The sequence below is a fragment of the Erythrolamprus reginae genome, chromosome 9 (genome assembly GCF_031021105.1).
Source record: "Erythrolamprus reginae isolate rEryReg1 chromosome 9, rEryReg1.hap1, whole genome shotgun sequence".
In the NCBI taxonomy this organism is placed as follows: domain Eukaryota; kingdom Metazoa; phylum Chordata; class Lepidosauria; order Squamata; family Dipsadidae; genus Erythrolamprus; species Erythrolamprus reginae.
In genome coordinates this window covers 1,228,492-1,246,839 of record NC_091958.1, presented here as the reverse complement: position 1 = coordinate 1,246,839, position 18,348 = coordinate 1,228,492, and the positions used below count along the sequence as shown (strand labels likewise).

The window sequence follows — 18,348 nt, the reverse complement described above, 5'->3', positions numbered from 1 at the left end:
ATGTGTGAACCCAAGCATTAAAGCATCAAGGATGCCTGACATAAGCTTTCATTGATTGTCAAATCATCAGACTGAGAATTTGTTTTCAGCGTCAGAAGTGAAGTGAACTCTTAGTCTTTTTTATGCGAATTCACTTTTTACTACGCACACAATATAAATAAAGTGGAGGAGCAAGAATTATTTTGCTGTGCCTCCTCTTAAGCAACTGAGTGGCTTAAGAGCCACTCTTGGCTAATATACCCAACCAAGTTATCCCACAGGTCTCTCTCAGTTTGGGTGTTGCAATTCCTCCTTGACACTAAGAAATTAATACCCACTATCTCAAATCCATATTTAAAACTTACTTTAAAATATGGAAGCAACTTTTGCCTCCTGATCTGTCTTGTTCCTTTTTTCCCCTTCTGAAGCAAGAGGATAAATTTATTCAGTTCAAGAAATGGGAAGATAGAAGATTTTCTAGAACTGGAGATTTAATTATAGATGGAAAACGTATTACTTCTGAGTATACTTTCAGAGGGAGGATCACATATACTAACTTGGTTTTAATTGACTGGAGCTCAATCATTTGAATGGAACTGATGGCAGTGTGATTATTGGCAATATTTTTCCAATGGTGTATATCATTTAAAATGAAAACTAATACTGTTTAACGTTATATAAATTGTTTATATTAAACACAAGAAGTTATCTTGAAATTTTTAAACTTTCACTTGATAAAGCTCAATTCTTGAAATTCTTTAAGACCTAAAGTTTGAAATCTTTAAAGCTGTTTGCAGCCCTGAAAATAATTTTAGATTACTGTATGTTCCAGTCCACTGAAAGTCCATTTCTAGGCTGTGTTGATGGAACTGATAGAAAATTGCTCCTAATGATATCAACATATGCCAGTGCCCCACTAGTTGGTCCTTTGGTTAAAAGTCTGAAGTACTTGGGAATTCAACATAAAGCTGCTTGGTGTGGTGCAAGCTCAGTTGGTTTCAGGCAGCACCAGAGACCTCTCAGTGCAACCTTGAGCTGCAAATATTATTCTTTGTTGGTAAATTCAACAGTCTTTCGTTCTGTGCATTGAGTTATTTACAAAAAGAAGTGAATTAAAACCGCGGCAACCATATGCCGCCCAATTAACAATCTAAACCTTTTAGAACTATCATAGTTCAGTGGGGGAAGGGGATGGGAGGAAGACCCAGAAGATTTAAAGGAAATTGAACTATAGAGATATAGTACTTTAGCCATAATAGGGTATAATTTTGATATGTATATTGACTAGACAAAGTGTAAATGAATAGAATAATCATATTATATTCGCGAGTACATGCTATCATAATGTCGTCAATTAAGATGTATCTTCCTCCCTTTGTATATAATTCCTTGTAAATTAATAAAAATTATTTTTTTTAAAAACAACAACTAATAGGCTAGGAATGAAAGGCCAAAGGGCTAAGCCTTCACTGAGGCCCCTGCCCATAATTTTTATATCTTCTTCCAGAGAAGTCTCCGTAGCAAACTGGTCTCCTCTGTTCTTTCTCTTATGGGGCCGTTCCACAGCAAACATTTCCGCCACCAGGTTGCCCAGAATAAGGAAGGTTTGTGTGCATTAACTCTGCAACTGGACAGAACTGCTGGGTCTGAGCTCCCCCTTCTGTTGAATTCCATAACCAGCAAAGAGTGCCAGATTGTGGAGGGACTTTACAGGCAGAGCTTAGGAAGGGGCATCAGAAACGCTTAGAATACAGTATTGCAGGCTAACTCTGCCCACTGCCAGGAGTTCAATCCTGACCAGCTCAAGGTTGACTCAGCCTTCCCTTTTATGTATGTATGTATGTATTTTTATTGATTGATTGATTGATTGATTTGATTTGATTGATTTGTATGCCGCCCCTCTCACTAGACTCCTAGACTCTCCGTAGACTCCCTCCTTCCGAGGTGGGTCAAATGAGGACCCAGATTGTTGGGGGCAAGAGGCTGATTCTGGAAACCCCTTAGAGGGGGCTGTGAAAGCACTGGGAAGCGGTGTGTGAGTCTAAATGCTCCACTGTTATTGCCTCCAAGGTTGACTCAGTCTCCCGTCCTTCCCAGGTGGGTCAAAGGAAGACCCAGGTGGTTGGAGGGGCAGGAGGCTGACTAAACCCCTTAGAGGGGACTGCAAAAGCGGCAGATAAGTCTAAGGGCTATTGCTAACTCCTCCCTCTTCGGGAAGGGGCGGGTTGTGGAGCATGGGCATTGTTGTCCCAGGGCAGCGGAGGCTCCCACTCCGGTCCTCTCCTGCCCGGGAAGGGACCGGGTGCCACCTATGTCTCACCAAGTGCCCAGCGGCCCCACACCTATCGAACTACAAAGCCCATCCTCCCCTCCCAGCCGACCCAGAGCTGAACCCGCCAGCCTCTTAAGCAGTCGGTAAGGTTCCTTCTGCCCGTCTCCTGATTGGCTAAGCCGGGCTTCCAAAGGGGGCGGGCCATGCCCGACTGTCACTTTCCCCGAATCGGCTCGGCCCCGCCCACTCCTCGTTGGCCTCGTACTGCCCGGCCGGCGCAGGCGCGCTGAGAAGGTCTGGAAGGCCGTCGCAGCCGCTGCCGCCGCCGTCTCTGGCGGCGTCGCGCCTGCATGACGTCACGCCATGGCCGCCCTGCTCTGCCGCCAGTAGAGGCCTTGTCGCGCGCGCCCCGCCGCTTCCCGGAGCCGCTTCCCCGCTCCCTCCCCCCGACCCCCTCCCGCTCGGCCAGGTGAGGAGCGGCGAGACCCGCTGACGGGCTGCGGGGGCCGGGGAGGCGCGGGCCGGCCTCGATGCTTCAGGGAAGGCGCCGGGGGCGTCGCTGCCTGGCGTTCCGCTGCTCCTCCGGGGAGGCCCGGCCTGACGCCTGAGCCCCAGGCCCACCAGCGGGCGGCGGCCTCCGAGCCCCGGCGCCCCCTCAGCCGCCTTCTCTTGCGGGGAGGCGCTGACCTCGAGGGCGCCCGCGGGCGACGGGACTACAACTCCCATGCTGTGCAGGCCGGAAGGGCTGGGGGCTCCTTCCGATGACCCTCCGAAGGCCAGGGACGGAGTCCTTGGCCTCCTCACTAGCCTGAAGTGGGGGGTGCTGGGACTGGGGTCTCTTCCAAGGTCTGTGGGATTGTATTCCATTGGATGGAATAGAATGGACTATGGGTCCCATTATCCACTGCCTGCGTTGACAGGGTGAAGGGGATCCATACTTAACTTGGCTGCAGGAGGGGAGTGTCTGTCTGTCTCTTGAGACTTTAATTTATACCTAGATTGCTTTGTGGTCAGAAATGGACAGTTTCTGTTAAAAAAGTTAAAATCTTGTCAGGAAGAAGTTGTCAGTGCTTTTGATTTACTTGATTGATTGATTGGATTTATTGGATTTATATACCTCCCCTCTCTGAGAACTCGGGGCAGCTTCTAACATATAATCTTTGGCCTTTAGATACTACAAAACATCACTTCTTTGAGAATCTCATCCGCACACTTTTGTGGGTCAGTATTTAAATATGGGATGGTGGAGTGCATTGCAAGTTTAAAATGCCTTGATGGCTTAACAATTTCTACTTAAGAGAAGCAGCTATGAATCCACTTTTGTTCCTTTTTTTTCTTTTAATCTGACCCTTTTCTCTCTTCCAGACTAGTGGGTCCTGATGGATGTTTCTGAAACACTTCAGCAAAAACCCCGCTCTCCCAGTGAGAAAGAGGAAGAGGAGGATGGCCACCAGCCCTCTGATGATGAGATCCTGAAAGGGGGTAGTTCAGAGCAGGATGGGGAGGAAGGACAGGGTGCCTGTTTGGGGAAAAGTGGAGATCGGGCAACTAGAACATTGAGCCATGGGGAGGAGGAAGGCCTTCCCTCAGAGGAAGAGGACCATTTAAGCGAAACCAAGTCTCCAGACTCTGATCATAATGATCAAAGGCAACCGCTCAAGTCCTCCCTGCGTGTTGAGCAAGTGGCAAAGGGGGCAAATGACCTGGGTGATGAAGCCTCCTCGGTCATTCGGGAACTGGATGAGCATGAACTGGATTATGATGAGGAGGTTCCCGAGGAGCCTAGCACTGGTCCCGCAGACGAGGAGGCTGACAAGGCTGTGGGGGAGGAGGAGGAGGAAGAGGAGGAAGAAAAGGGAGACGAGCCTCCCGGAGATGAAAAACAGACTACCCCCAAAAGCAACAATGAGAAGGATGGGCAGGAGACTCCCAAGGACAAGAAGAAGGAAGAAGACGGAGAAATTGATGATGGCGAGATTGACGTAAGTTTCGCTCCCTTCTGCAGTCTTGGGATTCCCCTTCCCCCACCCTCTCCTCCCCACCAAGAGTGTCCCTGGTACGAAGCAGGTCCCCACAGCCCTTTCTCATACAGAAAGGACAATAAAGGGCTGCTTTCTCAAGTGGGATCTTAGACATGCATTATTTATTTATTATATATACAAAAGGATTAAAAAGTCAAATTTAAAATCTAAAAAATTATAAAGCCCTAATTTTAAAAAAACATAAATTAATCAATCACCACAACAGGCATACTAAACATTCATATGATTTGGGCATGATAGTTGTTCATTCATGGTGCCCCAGGTCTGCCGGCAAAGCCAGGTCTTTATGGCCTTACGGAAGGCCAGTAGGGTGGGAGCAGTATGGACATCGGGGGATAGTTGATTCCATAGAGCTGGGGCGGCCACAGAGAAGGCCCTCCCCTGTGGTCCCACCAACCTGCGTTGCTTAGTCAATGGGACCTGGAAGAGGCCAACTCTGTGTCCTCTTATTGATCCCTGGGAGGTATATGGCAAGAGAAGGTCCTGTAAATAGTCTGGTCCTGAGCCATGTAGAGCTTTGATTTGATTTGAATTGGATTGGATTGGATTTGTATGCCGCCCCTCTCCGTAGACTCGGGGCGGCTAACAACAGTAGTAAAACAGCATATGACAGTCCAATATTAAAACAGTTAAACAGCTTTATAGGTAATAACCAACATCTTGAATTGTGCCTGGAAACTAATAGGAAGCCAGTGCAGCTTAGGGAGCGTAGGTAAACCAGCTTATTCCAAAACCGTAACATTGCTGGGTGTAATTCTAATCTAGCCATTTCCTTACCTAACATCATAAATGTTTTAGCTACTCAGAAAGAACAGCAACATAATAATGACAAACTTGCATTGTTTCTGTGCAAAAAGTTGCTGATCAGTTTGGGTGATTACCTTGGGTGTGGGGTTATGCTATTAACCTCATTTCTCAGAAAAGCCCTTTAGTTGCTATAAACCTCAACTGCTTCAGAACAAGCAGAGCCAAAGGTTGTGGGTGGCATTAATTCTCTCAAACCAAGCACCCTCCAATGCATAGGTTTCAACTGCCAGACTTTCCGCAGTTATGACCATTGCCAAAAATTGGGAAACCGCTCCAATGCTTCAGAATGTAGCAACATTTGCGTCCAGAGCAGTTGGTGAATCTCCACACCGTTTTCCAGCGCTCTACTGGCCACGCTCAGCCCCTGACGTCAGTGGTGGAACGATCTGTCATTTCATAGACATCCAGCTTGGCCTTTGGTCTGGATTGGGAAGGGGTGGCCCTAAGGACCCCTGTAGATAGCCAGATAACATCTGAGGCTGCAAAGCAAGAATTGTGTTCCTCCCAGGAGAAAAGAGGGAGGCCTGTTGTGATGAATACTTGAAGTAGGAAGTGACAAGGAAGCCAAGTGCAGATGAGCTGAAATGACCAAGAAGCTCTGAAGCCCATATATTTCCTGCCAGATGATAGTTAATATCTATGTCAGACACCAGTTTGTTCAGAAATTCAAAAAGTTTCTTCTTCCCTCAGAAAGCATGACTTTTGTTGACATTGTGGGTTGTTGCAGGGGTTAAATCCTTAGATAGGCACAGATTCTGGAGAAATGGCCATCAGCATTTTATTATCTGAGGCCTCCAATATTAATTTAGAAAATTGTTGCAAAGCATTTTCTTAGCGCTAGCTTTCAGTTCCATGCGTACTTGTCCTACCCCATGTTGCAAGATCTGCTTCACCTTTTTGAAGACGAATTAAGCCATCTGCTGAGTCTTTCCAAGGGTAGGTAGTGCTCACATTGTCGCAGTTAAGCCTGCAGGATGAGAGCAAGAAATAATAATAATAATAATAATAATAATAATTATTATTATTATTATTTATTGGATTTGTATGCCGCCCCTCTCCGTAGACTCGGGGCGGCTAACAACAATGATAAAACAACATGAACAATCCAATAATAAAAAACAACTAAAAACCCTTATTATAAAACCAAACATACACACAAACATACCATGCATAACTTGTAATGGCCTAGGGGAAAGGAATATCTCAACTCCCCCATGCCTGGCGGTATAAGTGAGTCTTGAGTAGTTTATGAAAGACAGGGAAGGTGGGGGCAATTCTAATCTCCGGGGGGAGTTGGTTCCAGAGGGCCGGGGCCGCCACAGAGAAGGCATATTCCTCAGTGGTTGGGCTGAGGAGAGGTGTGGAAAGCCAACTTCCTGCCTGGTCACTTTCAAAAGTCTGAGCAAAGAGCGTTAGAAGAGAATGCTCGCGAGGAGCATCAGAAAAACTTGTGGAGATCAAATGTGTGTCCTCTTACAACCATTCACATGTTGAGGAACAAGTGGGCTGTGGGAATCTCTGGTTTCTCATCTTGGGTTGGTCCAATTCTCATGGTTGAAGGCTTGCTGTCATTGCAACTTCTGCCTTGTGAGTTCCTGTCTCTCTGTGTCTTTCAGGATGATGACCTGGAGGAGGGAGAGGTGAAAGATCCCAATGACAGAAAAATGAGGCCACGTCTTACCTGCCGTTTTTTTGTGAAAGGTACACATTAAAGCCAGTTGGGTCCCTTCCTCATGAACCACAGCAAGGAACCGCCGTTTCTTGGGCAGCCACCCTTCAGAATCTTGTGACTTCTCCCCTGTTCTTTAGATGACTTCTTAGCGGTCAGAGGCCACCTGACACCAAAATATCTCAATATTCAAATGCTTTAAAGAAGCCCAAACATGAAAAAGACAGTAACCCTCATCCAGTGACACTGTCTCAGCATATGGAAACTTTGTTTGTTTGTTTATTAATGTGATTTGAAGGCCGCCTAACTCCTTACCGACCCTGGGCGGCTAACAATATAAAAACAGGAGTATAAAAAACAATCAAACAATTTTAAGAACCCTTAATTTAAAAAGCTGTCAGCATTACACAACTATTTTGATCAACATGAATTTAGCACGATTGTCTCCTGCAGCCATTGTTGATTGTTTGGACAGCAACTTTTTAAAAAAAAAAAAAACCCAATTTTTGGTGTGTGTTTTTGGTTCTGATGCGTTTTGTGCTACCGTTTCAATTTTTGAATAATTTTGTTGTAAAGTCTTTTTTCTGTTGTTTTACTTCATTGTACAAATGGTGCAAGGAAAACATTTGTAGTACAGAATACAATTTATTCAAATAAACCCGAATAATTCTCTAGAAACGTGTTATGTGAATCTCCTGCACATATCTCAGTGGTTGAAGAACAGGACGAGGCAAGGGAAGGGTTGCATTGTGTTGACCGACTTTCTCAGACAGGTGGTTTGTGTGAAGTGTGTTTTGTTTGGGCCTTTTTTTAAGCCTTTCTGTTTATTTCTCCACAGGGAACTGCACTTGGGGCAATAACTGCCGATTTATTCATCCTGGGGTGAATGACAAAGGAAACTACTCTCTGATTACCAAGCCAGTTCCTTTCTCTTCTAATGGTGCCCCTCCTATTGGCCCTGGTCCTCACCCTCTGATGCCAGCCAACCCTTGGGTACAGTATTGTATCAGTGATTATTGCCTGAATTTGAGGATGCTGTGACCCTGTCTGTGGTATGAGAATTTGGGGGAAATGAGCACCCCTGGATTGGTTGCTCAGTGTCTCTTCTACCGCCCCTTGTTTCAAAATGGATAATGAGCGCGAGACATGGAGGAGGAGGAGGAGATGGCAGAGCCAGGCCACGTAATAAGCGTGGCATGCATTTGGGGATCTTGTGTTAGAACCTTGTGGGTCTTAATATTAGAAGAGCAGAGATACTGGAAGTCTTGTACAAGCAACACTGATTGGAGCAGAGAGAAGCCGGATACTTCAGTGTTTTCACAGTTTCTCTTCTGGACTAAGAATCCAGTCTACCTGAGCCATGCCGCACCTGTGGGAAACACTGTAGTTCCTCACGGGCAACCTAGGAGCAAAGTGAGGCCAATCACCTAGCCATTGATAGCTTTTCTGGAGTAAGAAAGATGGCTTTGTGACCGTGAGCATCACTGGAATCTTCCTCCCCTCTTTCTTAACAGGGAGGGCCCGGTGTGGATGAAATCTTCCCTCCCCCACCTCCTGACCCTCCAACAGAAAGTGCCTGGGAGCGGGGCCTCCGACATGCCAAGGAGGTAAGCCGGTTCTTGGGCAGGACAGGGGAGAGGAAGGGCTGAGAAGCCCCTCTAATTCGGAGTCCTCATTTACCAGCCACTCATTCAGGGACAAAAAGCGCTGAATGAATGGTACTCAAGATTCATCCTCAAAGTTCTGTTAAGTCACCTGAGTGGGGAGGGGGGGGAAGCGTGTTTATTTCCAGGTGCGTTGTACACCTCTAACATAAAGAAGTAATGTCAGCCTTGCTGCGTTTCTTCCTATCTTCAACTGCTGAAAGCTGTCATAAGAAACAGGGGCTGGAGGGAGGCATTTGGGATTGGGGGGGGAGTTTGCTGGAGGAGCCCAGAGACGTTTTGATTTTGCTTAAGAAAGGGTGAAGAAGGGGGGCAGCCGTGAGCTGGCACAGATGTGCAGAGCAGACGTGCTTATCAACGAGCCAAGGTTAACGGCCACGCATTCCAAAAGTTCCAAGAGTGACATCCACCTGACGAATGTGGACAATGGGGATTGGATGAACTGCCAAGGGGGGTGTTGGGGTTACTTTGTAATAGGCTTCTCTCACGCCTTTTTCTTCCGACTTTTCTTTTGATACCTTCACTTCTGATTTAGTAAAAGTGACCTTTGAAGTTCAAAATGGACTCTGAATTTTACTTTCCTAAATTCTGAGCGAAGCAGACCTGACAATTCAACCTTTCTGGTTCTAAAAAAAGGGCCAGTTGTTCAGAATCCTAATCTGAAAATTCCCTTTTATTCTAAAACGCAAAAGCAGATTTCCCAACTTGGGGCTTTTCCAGATGTGCCAGCCTTCTGGATGTGCCCCTTGGGAATTCTGGAGGTGTCCAGCTGGGGAGGGATGCTGTGGCAATGTTGCCGTCCCTTTGGGAAACTAACGCTCCCGCCCATTCTCCCCACCACCACCACCAGGTGCTGAAAAAGGCTACGATGAGGAAAGAACAAGAACCCGATTTTGAAGAAAAACGGTTTACAGTAACGATTGGGGAAGACGAGCGCGAATTCGACAAGGAAAATGAATTTTTACGAGACTGGAATTATCGCATCACTCGGGATGTGCGGGATTCAAGGTAGGGAGGGGCCTGCTGCCGCTTTCTGTGCCTTCCTCTCCAGTCCCACTGCCAGACACCAGAGGGCGCTGTTGGCCGATCCGTTAGCCGCTGGTGCACTGTTGTCCCATCCTGTCTGCAGAGCACAACCCAGGGTGCCTGCAGCCTGGTGTGTTTTTATCACCAGCATAGCCGTTTATTCATTGATTACATTTATGCACCGCCCATGCTGCTATCCAAAGCGACTCCTTGAATCCTTTTTTTAAAAATAAACTTTATTTATAACATACAAAAGGCAAACACAACACGAAAAACATTTTTTTAAAAGTTGGAGAATTTGTGACATGCCTGTAATACAGCTCTAATAGTGCTTATTTTATATTACACACATCGATGTACATAATATACATCAAATTATAGCAATGATCTTATTCAGGTATCTCCTTTTCTGTCCCTTCCTTTTTTTTCTTTTTATGACCAATCCTCTTGACATTTGCTCTCCAAAGTTTCTAACATTTATTAACTCTCTGTCTTTGCTTTTTCCTTTTTTTCATCCAATCCTAGAACCTATTCCAACAGTTAGTATGATCTAGCTCATCTGTATTTTTTAATTTGTGGGTTAGGCTATCCATTTCGGCACACGCTGTTTTTTCGATTATATCCTCCTCGGTGGGCATAATTTCATTTTTTGGATCCTGATGGCAGCACTGCGCATGTAAAGCGGAATAGCTGCATTTCATTAAATCATTGCAGGACCAGCAGCGGCCCAGGCCTGCCACGCCCCGAGCCACTTATTATTATTATTATTATTATTATTTATTAGATTTGTATGCCGCCCCTTTCCGTAGACTCAGGGCGGCTCACAACACAATAAAACAGTTCATGACAAATCTAATAATTAACAATTTAAAATATTAAAAAACCCCATTATTTAAGCAAACACACATACAAGCATACCATACATAAATTGAATTGAATAGGTCCGGGGGAGATGTCTCAGTTCCCCCATGTCTGATGACAAAGGTGGGTTTTAAGGAGTTTATGAAAGGCAAGCAGGGTAGGGGGGAGCTGGTTCCAGAGAGTCAGGGCCGCCACAGAGAAGGCTCTTCCCCTGGGGCCCGCCAACCGACATTGATTGGTTGACGGGACCCGGAGAAGGCCCACTCTGTGGGACCTAATCGGTCACTGGGATTCGTGCGACAGAAGGCGGTCTCTGAGATATTCTGGTCCGATGCCATGAAGGGCTTTAAAGGTCATAACCAACACTTTGAATTGTGAACGGAAATTGATCGGCAACCAATGCAGACTGTGGAGTGTTGGTGTAACATGGGCATACCTAGGGAAGCCCATGACTGCTCTCGCAGCTGCATTCTGCACGATCTGGAGTTTCCAAACAGTTCTCCCAGTGGCACCATAGGTGGCACCATCTTGGTTTTTTAAAAAAAATCCTGCACATGCCCCCACCCAATCCCCCAAAACGCCTCCCTGAGCAAACTGGCAGCAAAGAACACCGTAACCCACCCCTGAGTTAGGGCCTCCTCAGAGAGAGCTTTGGGAAGGAGGTTTAAGTGTCTCCGGCAGTTTTGAGTGGATTGGTATGTATGGACCATAGATAATAACAATTTAATAATAATAATAATAATTTATTAGATTTGTATGCTGCCCCTCTCCGAAGATCCTTTGACCTGGGGTCTCACCCAGTCTTTTTGAACCAGTCCAGTTGACTTAAACCACTTCCGCAAAGCCCTCTTCAGCAGAATGAAGCCAAAGGAACCATTGTAAAGCTAGGCATGATGGGGCCAGTAGCCTCTTCACATCTTTAGTTGCATTGTATGTAAATTCACAACATGAAGCTGTTACCAGAAACGTAACAGTAAATAACAGATTGGTTGCCGATCAGTTTCTGGTTATGACCTATAAAGCCCTTCATGGCACCGGACCAGAATATTTTCGAGACCCATCGGCCGGTTGGGTCTCACAGAGTTGGCTTTCTCTGGGTCCCGTCGACTAAACAGTATCGGCTGGCGGGACCCAGGGGAAGAACCTTCTCTGTGGCGGCCCCGACCCTCTGGAACCAGCTCCCCTCAGAGATTAAGATTGCCCCCACCCTCCTTGACTTTCGTAAACTCCTTAAAACCCACCTCTGCCATCAGGCATGGGGAAACTGAGACATCTCCCCTTGCCTATGTAGTTTTATTCATGGTATGTTTGTGTGTATGCTTTTTAAATAATGGGGCTTTTAGACTTTTAATATTAGATTTGATATTTTATACTTTTAATATTAGATTTGTTACTGTATATTGTTTTATCACTGTTGTGAGCCGCCCTGAGTCTGCGGAGAGGGGCGGCATACAAGTCTAATAAATCAAATCAAATAAATTCTGCAAAGGTTTTTCTTGTCATCATTAATTCAAGACCCAGGCAAGTTGACCTTTGGCAAGCGCTCTGGCCATTGATCCGAGTAATGGGCCCCTGTTTGTTTTTTCCACTTCAGGACATTACTCTGAATTGGTTGTTCTTCTAAAGCATGCCTTTAAATGTATTGAAATATTATTTATAACCTCATCAAATGATCAACATAGGAAACTTTCCAGGGTGGGTAATGTTTCATTGCTATATTTTTCTGGAGGGAACTTCTCCGTTTCTAAAACTGAGGTGCAGTGTCTTTCAGAGGCTTCATTTTATTCTCATTTGTTGGATTCTCAGATGTTAAGATTATAAAATTCTACACATTTATTGATTTTCACTGTTTGGAATAAAGGCTACGTCAGAGATTAAAATAACATAGTTTGCTAAAGGTGTCAAAAATACTAAGTCCATCTCGAGTGGTTTGGTCATTTGGAAATTTTTCCCACTTTGCATCATTTCATTTCCCCAAGAATCTATTTTTGAAACCATTTCAGTTTGCTTTGAGAATAACTAACACATGATTATGGCTAATTGATTCATAAATCTATTTTTCTCCACCGGTTTCCTCAAAACTACCAGTGACCCAGACGTCAAAGAGAACGTTAATTATGGGTAAGCAATATCCCCGTTGCTCGTGCAGTCATAATCGGGCCAGTGTTACTTTCATTTCAATTCTTCAGAGCCTGTGGTTGCAGAGTTGTTTGTTTCCATCTGGCCCTTTTGTGCCCGCACGCTTGTGTGTTTGGCGGTTGCCATGTGGCAACATTTACAGCAATAGCAAGACCTTTAAATAATTATGGACATCTAGAAGTACAAAAAAAATAAATAGATGGCATTTCCTGAAGACATCCCAGAAGGTGGGAGAGAGAGTAGAGGAGCAACCCTACACTTTCCAAAACTTATTCCAAAATCCATTTGTTGTTATTTCCATGTGATTCAGTCACTGATTATCATGAGCATTTTTCATAAAGAGTTATCACTGTGCTGACTTCGGGTATAATCCAGAAAGTATTTGCTTGGGCTAATGGTTCGTATACCAGTTAGGTAACTAATGACATGCGGAGCACTCTGCTCTTCATTCTGCTACATTTTTCCCCCAAGAACGGGAATCAGAACTAATAGCATGGATAAAATAATAGAGGACTCTAACTGCACCCTTCTTAGCGTAAGCCAAGCATGATCCACTGATCCGTTAGAGCCCAGGTGGCTCAGTGGTTAGAGTGCAGCACTGCAGGCTCCTTCAGCTGACTGCTAGCTGTAGTTCAGCAGTTCAGATCTCCCCACCGGCTCAAGGTTGGCTCAGTCTTCCATCCTTCCGAGGTGGGTCAAATGAGGACCCAGATTGTTGGGGGCAAGAGGCTGACTCTGTAAACCACTTAGAGAGGGCTGGGAAAGCACTGAAAAAGCGATATATAAGTCTAAATGCCATTGCTATTGCTATTAAAGCCTTCTCCTAGCCAGGGCCTTGTGTCCCTTTGGAGCATCTTCCATTTTCTGCTCCCCACTTGTTTTTCAAAGATGAATCCCAAAAGACTGGGGGGTGGCGGGGTTGCGTTGAAAAGTTAACATGATTTGCCTGAATCTGGAATTTTGGAGGGGGGCGGATGGCTCTTTGTGCTTGTATGATGATTGCAAAGCGGCCATCCCCTGGGAAACATGCTTCTTGCCTCCAAGTGAGGGGGGCTGAATATATGACCCTGCGGCCAATAACTGTGGGGAACAACATGGGATCAATCGCTCCTCTTCCTTCCATTGTCCCGTAGGCTTGATCCATATGCTGATCCCTACTACGATTACGAAATCGAACGCTTGTGGCGGGGGGGACAGTATGAGAACTTCAGGGTACAGTACACCGATCCAGACCCCTACCGCAATTACAGACTGAGCAAGGTAAGAGCCTGCACCGGGCTAGGCTTCTTCTTTTATTTATTTTTTATTTATTTGATTAGATTTATAGTCCGCCCTTCTCCAAGTGGACTCACAGCGGCTTACAAGAATAAAAAAACACAATAATAAAGTAGAATTATAAACATATTTATTTATTTGACTTCTGTGCCAGACAATCTCGATGGGACTCAAAACCCCAAAATTAAACGTTCATGCACTCATAGCTACTGCCCGGACAGTGCTGTGTTTTTTTAAGGCCTTTTGAAAGGCCATGAGGGTGGGAGCCGTACAAATCTCGGGAAGAAGTTGGTTCCAGAGGACCGGAGCCGCCACAGAGCAGGCCCTTCCCCGCGGCCCCACCAGAAAACATTGCTTGGCTGACGGGACCTGGAGAAGGCCAACTCTGTGGGCTTTTATCGGTCACTGGGATGTTTATTTCGGACCGGTGCTTGTTCTGAAGCGGCTCAAGTGTAACCCATTTGGTTGTAGCAATGCCGGATTCCTCGATTTACCGACTACAATTGAGCCCAAAATTCCTTCCTTGCCGAGCGAGATAATTATTCAGTGAGTTTCGGCCCCTCCCTTTTTACGACTTTCCTTGTCCCATTGTATGATTTTTCTTGCCACATTTCTCAATGAATCACTGCGGTGGTTACGTTAATGGCACAGTTGTTAAATAAACCCGGCTTCCCCACGGACTCCGCTTGTCAGAAGGTCGCAAAAGGGGATCGTATGACCCGGAAACCCTTGGGAGTGTCATAAAATATGAGTTTGCCAAGTGGGTGAGTTTTGATCAGGTGGCTCTTAAGGGTGAAAAACGGCCACGTCACTTATTTTCAGTGCTGTTATGACTTTAAAAAGTCACTGAATGGACTGTTGTAAGTCGAGGACTTACCTGCAGTCTCTCCATCCATTAGCTAGCATTGTTTGCATGTGTGTCTCAAATTGCTCCAGGAATTTTGAGAAACGAGAAGCGCAGCTCTTATTCACATAGAGATTGGAAGAAAGCTTGGAGAGGAGCAACCTGTAATTTTATTAGTTTAATGGTGGGCCTCTGGGAATAGACATCCAGAGAATGGAGTCATTAAGGGTTGTTGAGCCAACTGAAGACTTTCCAAGTTGTGACTTGCTGTGGGTCAAAGGCGATCCGTAACCTGGCTTATTCTTTCTTTCCTTCCCCAGGAAAGGGAGCGAGAGAGGGATCGGGAGAATCGGCAGCGGGAACGGGAACGAGAGAGGGAGCGGGAACGGGAGCGCGAAAAGCGGCAAAGAGAGCGGGAGCGTGAAAGGGAGCGGGAGCGGGACAAGGAGCGCCAGAGGCGGAAAGAAGAGTGGGAGAGGGAGCGGGAGCGCATCAAGCGAGATGACAAGGACCGACCACACCGGGACCGAGAACGGGAGCGGGAGAAAGAGCGGGAGAAGGAGAAAGAGAAGCCAAAGCCTCGATCGCCACAGCCGGCCAGGTATGGATTGCGCTTGGGGGTCTCCTGCGGGGGTCTCCACGCTCGGCAACTTTAAGACTCACGGACTTCAACTTCCCACAATTTCCCAATAGCTGCGGGATTCCGCGAGTTGTTATTATTATTAATTAGATTTCTACGCCCCCCTTCTCCACAGATTTCAGGGCGGCTCACAACAAAATAGGCACAAAAACACAATGCATAAGAAATCTAAATTTAAAATCAAATCTAAACCCCCAAAACAATCATCCAAACTCATCCCATGTATATTCCAATCGTAGGCCAGAGCTAGGCCTAACACTCAACGGCCCCAAGCCTGCTGGCAAAGGTGACTCTTTAAAGCCTTGCGGAAGGCCAGGAGGGTGGGGGCGGTACGAATCCCTGGAGGGAGTTGATTCCAGAGGGCCGGGGCCCCCACAGAGAAGGCTCTTACCCTAGGCCCCGCCAAGCGGCATTGCCTGGTTGACGGGACCTGGAGAAGACCAACTCTATGGGACCTGACCGGTCACTGGGATACACAAGGCAAAAGACGGTCCCGTAATCTGGTCCTAAGTCATGTAGGGCTTTAGTTGAAGCCCAAGAGTCTTAAAGTTGCAAGTTTGGGGACTTGGTTCTAGTGCCATGTTCCTCGGCCCATGTGGCTCACAGCCCAGAAGAACATCTCCTTAGATCAGCTCTGGGAATGTTGAGCATAGTCCAAGGCATGTGCTTGGAAGAGTTAGGATCGAGGTTATCCCCAAAGGCAGGGGAAGCGCAGGCCCCTGCTTGGAGAATTTTTAAAATCTCTGTTGGGAATGTTGTCTGATTCCGCCGCAAATTACAGAAGGATTCTGGGGGTTCGCCCGTGTCTTTGTCCTTCCCCAAAAAATCCTTCCCTTCTTTTTAAGCAGTTTAAATAACTGGTGCAGAATGTGGGCTTTTCTTGGTATTGGTGGGGTTGGAAGTTGTTGGGAACAGACTGGAACGAGGCATCCCACTGAGTTGTCCTAGATACTGGCTTTTATTTCTGTCCTTAAAAGGGACGGTTGCCGGGATTGTCTAGCGTAATGGAAAGAAGGTCTAAGGGCGACATCACAGCAATATCTCAGGGGCTGCCACAAAGAAGAAGGAGTCAAGCTGTTCCCCAAAGCACCTAAGGGTAGAACAAGAAGCAATGGGTGGAAACTAAACAAGGAGAGAAGCAACTTAGAACTCAGGAGAAATTTCCTGACAGTTAGAACAATTAACCAGTGGAACAGCTTGACACCAGATGTTGTGAATGCCCCAACACTGGAAGATTTTAAGAAGAGGCTGGATATACAGCCACTTGTCTGGAATGGTATAGGGCAGTGATGGTGAACCTATGGCATGTGTGCCCACAGGTGGCACACGGAGCCATATCTGCCAACCCACGAACCATTGCCCTAATTAATCTGCAGTGCTTGCCAGCCAGCTGATTTTCAGCTTGCGCAAGTTGAAGCGTTTTCAGCCTCCGGGGAGGCAAGGAAGCCATTTTCACCCTCCCCAGGCTCCAAGAATGCCCCTGGCCCCCCTGAAGTCGAAAAACGTGTGAATGGGGTGGGGTAGGGGGCAGTATGGGGGGAATCCCATGTGCATGGACAGGGGGGCATTGACAAGCAGGGGGTTGGACTAGAAGACCTCCAGGGCCCCTTCCAACTCTGTATGTTGTTGTTGTTATTATTATTATTATTATTATTATTATTATTATTATTATTATTTATTGGATTTGTATGCCGCCCCTCTCCGTAGACTTGTTATTGTGTGCGGCGTGTTTTTCTCGACGCCAGTTGCCTCTCCGGCTTTGCGTTCTTTGCTCTTGGCAGAGCAGCGAGCCCGGCCCGAGGACTGTCAGACCCCTCCCCTGTCATTTCTGGCATTCTTGGCTTTGAGCTGTGCCAACAGCTTCGTCGCCTTGGCTTGGGATCGCTCTACACGTGCCAGGAAAGTGCATCGTGTCCCAACCTTTGCTTTTAACTCCAAAGTATGAATGTGTGTGACTAATTTGACGAGGTCCTGTTGATGTAAGACTGAAATGTACACCGATTGCATAAAGTCAATTTTTCCCAGGCTGCTGAGCCTTCCCACCTTAGAGTGGAACGCATGGTGCTCCCCCCGAGATTCACCCCATTGTTAGTTTTCCACAAAGGCTCCAGCTGGGCCTGCGTAATTCGGTGCGATTTCCCGGTGTTGGAGAGGATTTGATAAAAAGAACTTGATTGGTTTTCAGGGTTCCTGAGGTTGCTTGGTGTTTATTATTATTATTATTATTATTATTATTATTATTATTCTTTATTGGATTTGTATGCCGCCCCTCTCCGTAGACTCGGGACAGCTAACAACAATGATAAAAACAGCATGTAACAATCCAATACTAAAACAACTAAATGCTTTTAATGCTTTTTACATCATTGTTGCACAATGGTACTAATTATTTTCTGCATATGCTCTTTTATTGGGTTGCTGTATACTGCCCAGAGTTGCTTCCCATGGGAGGGCGTATAAGTGGAAATAATTAAAATAAGTTAAAAATAAATACGGCCTTCATCTTTCAGAAATTGGCTCCAATGTTACATGCCTTTAATTCCGGAGATATTTTGCTTAAATATCAGTTTTCTTGGTAGTAAGTTCAAACAACCGCCAGAGAAAAGGTGATCCAATCTCTTTTTTAAAACTTCAAAATGGAATATAGCTTGACTTCCTTTTGAGTAAAGATTCATATGAAGAGTCATTCAATAAACCACCTGCATTTATGATTTTTCTCCCTCTAGCAAGGAAAGGGGCTCTTTTCTTTTGCAACTCTATCAAACCTCATCAGTTTATTTGCAAATCTACCTACCGTACAAGGTTGCGGAGTCTGCGGAGAGGGGCGGCATACAAATCCAATAAATAATAATAATAATTATTATTATTATTATTATTATTAATTATTATTGATGTTTGAGCAACTGGGAAGTAGGTTTTATTTTTGTCTTTCAGGAATGCTTATTTTTATTACACTGTGTTTAATTAGTTGCATCCTTTTACACAGTATATGATGCTTTATTACCCAAAGTCAGAGTCACACCTTTCTGTGTTTTCCATAAACTGGTGTCTAAATATAGTTCTTAATGTGGTGTTGTAAGAAGATGGCTATCTGGAGAATTGTTTCATGTGTATTCTTTCTATTTAACTA

At 45.7% G+C, this 18,348-nt stretch overlaps 1 protein-coding gene across 2 annotated transcripts in view; it reads left to right on the top strand.

Annotated features, from left to right (window-relative positions):
• The first annotated feature begins 2,575 nt into the window (after positions 1 to 2,575).
• The window catches only part of ZC3H18 (zinc finger CCCH-type containing 18), a 42,206-nt gene continuing 26,433 nt past the window's right edge, over positions 2,576 to 18,348 (top strand). Inside the window, exons 1-9 of one of the 2 annotated variants that reach the window (XM_070761826.1) lie at positions 2,576 to 2,720; positions 3,617 to 4,233; positions 6,717 to 6,801; positions 7,608 to 7,762; positions 8,284 to 8,376; positions 9,284 to 9,441; positions 12,409 to 12,441; positions 13,593 to 13,719; positions 14,899 to 15,179. In XM_070761826.1, coding sequence (XP_070617927.1) covers positions 3,631 to 4,233; positions 6,717 to 6,801; positions 7,608 to 7,762; positions 8,284 to 8,376; positions 9,284 to 9,441; positions 12,409 to 12,441; positions 13,593 to 13,719; positions 14,899 to 15,179 — 1,535 coding nt within the window. In that variant the 5' untranslated portion in view covers positions 2,576 to 2,720; positions 3,617 to 3,630. Of the gene's footprint in view, positions 2,721 to 3,456; positions 3,473 to 3,616; positions 4,234 to 6,716; positions 6,802 to 7,607; positions 7,763 to 8,283; positions 8,377 to 9,283; positions 9,442 to 12,408; positions 12,442 to 13,592; positions 13,720 to 14,898; positions 15,180 to 18,348 lie in introns of those variants that run through there. The other variant, XM_070761827.1, reaches the window with a different exon arrangement.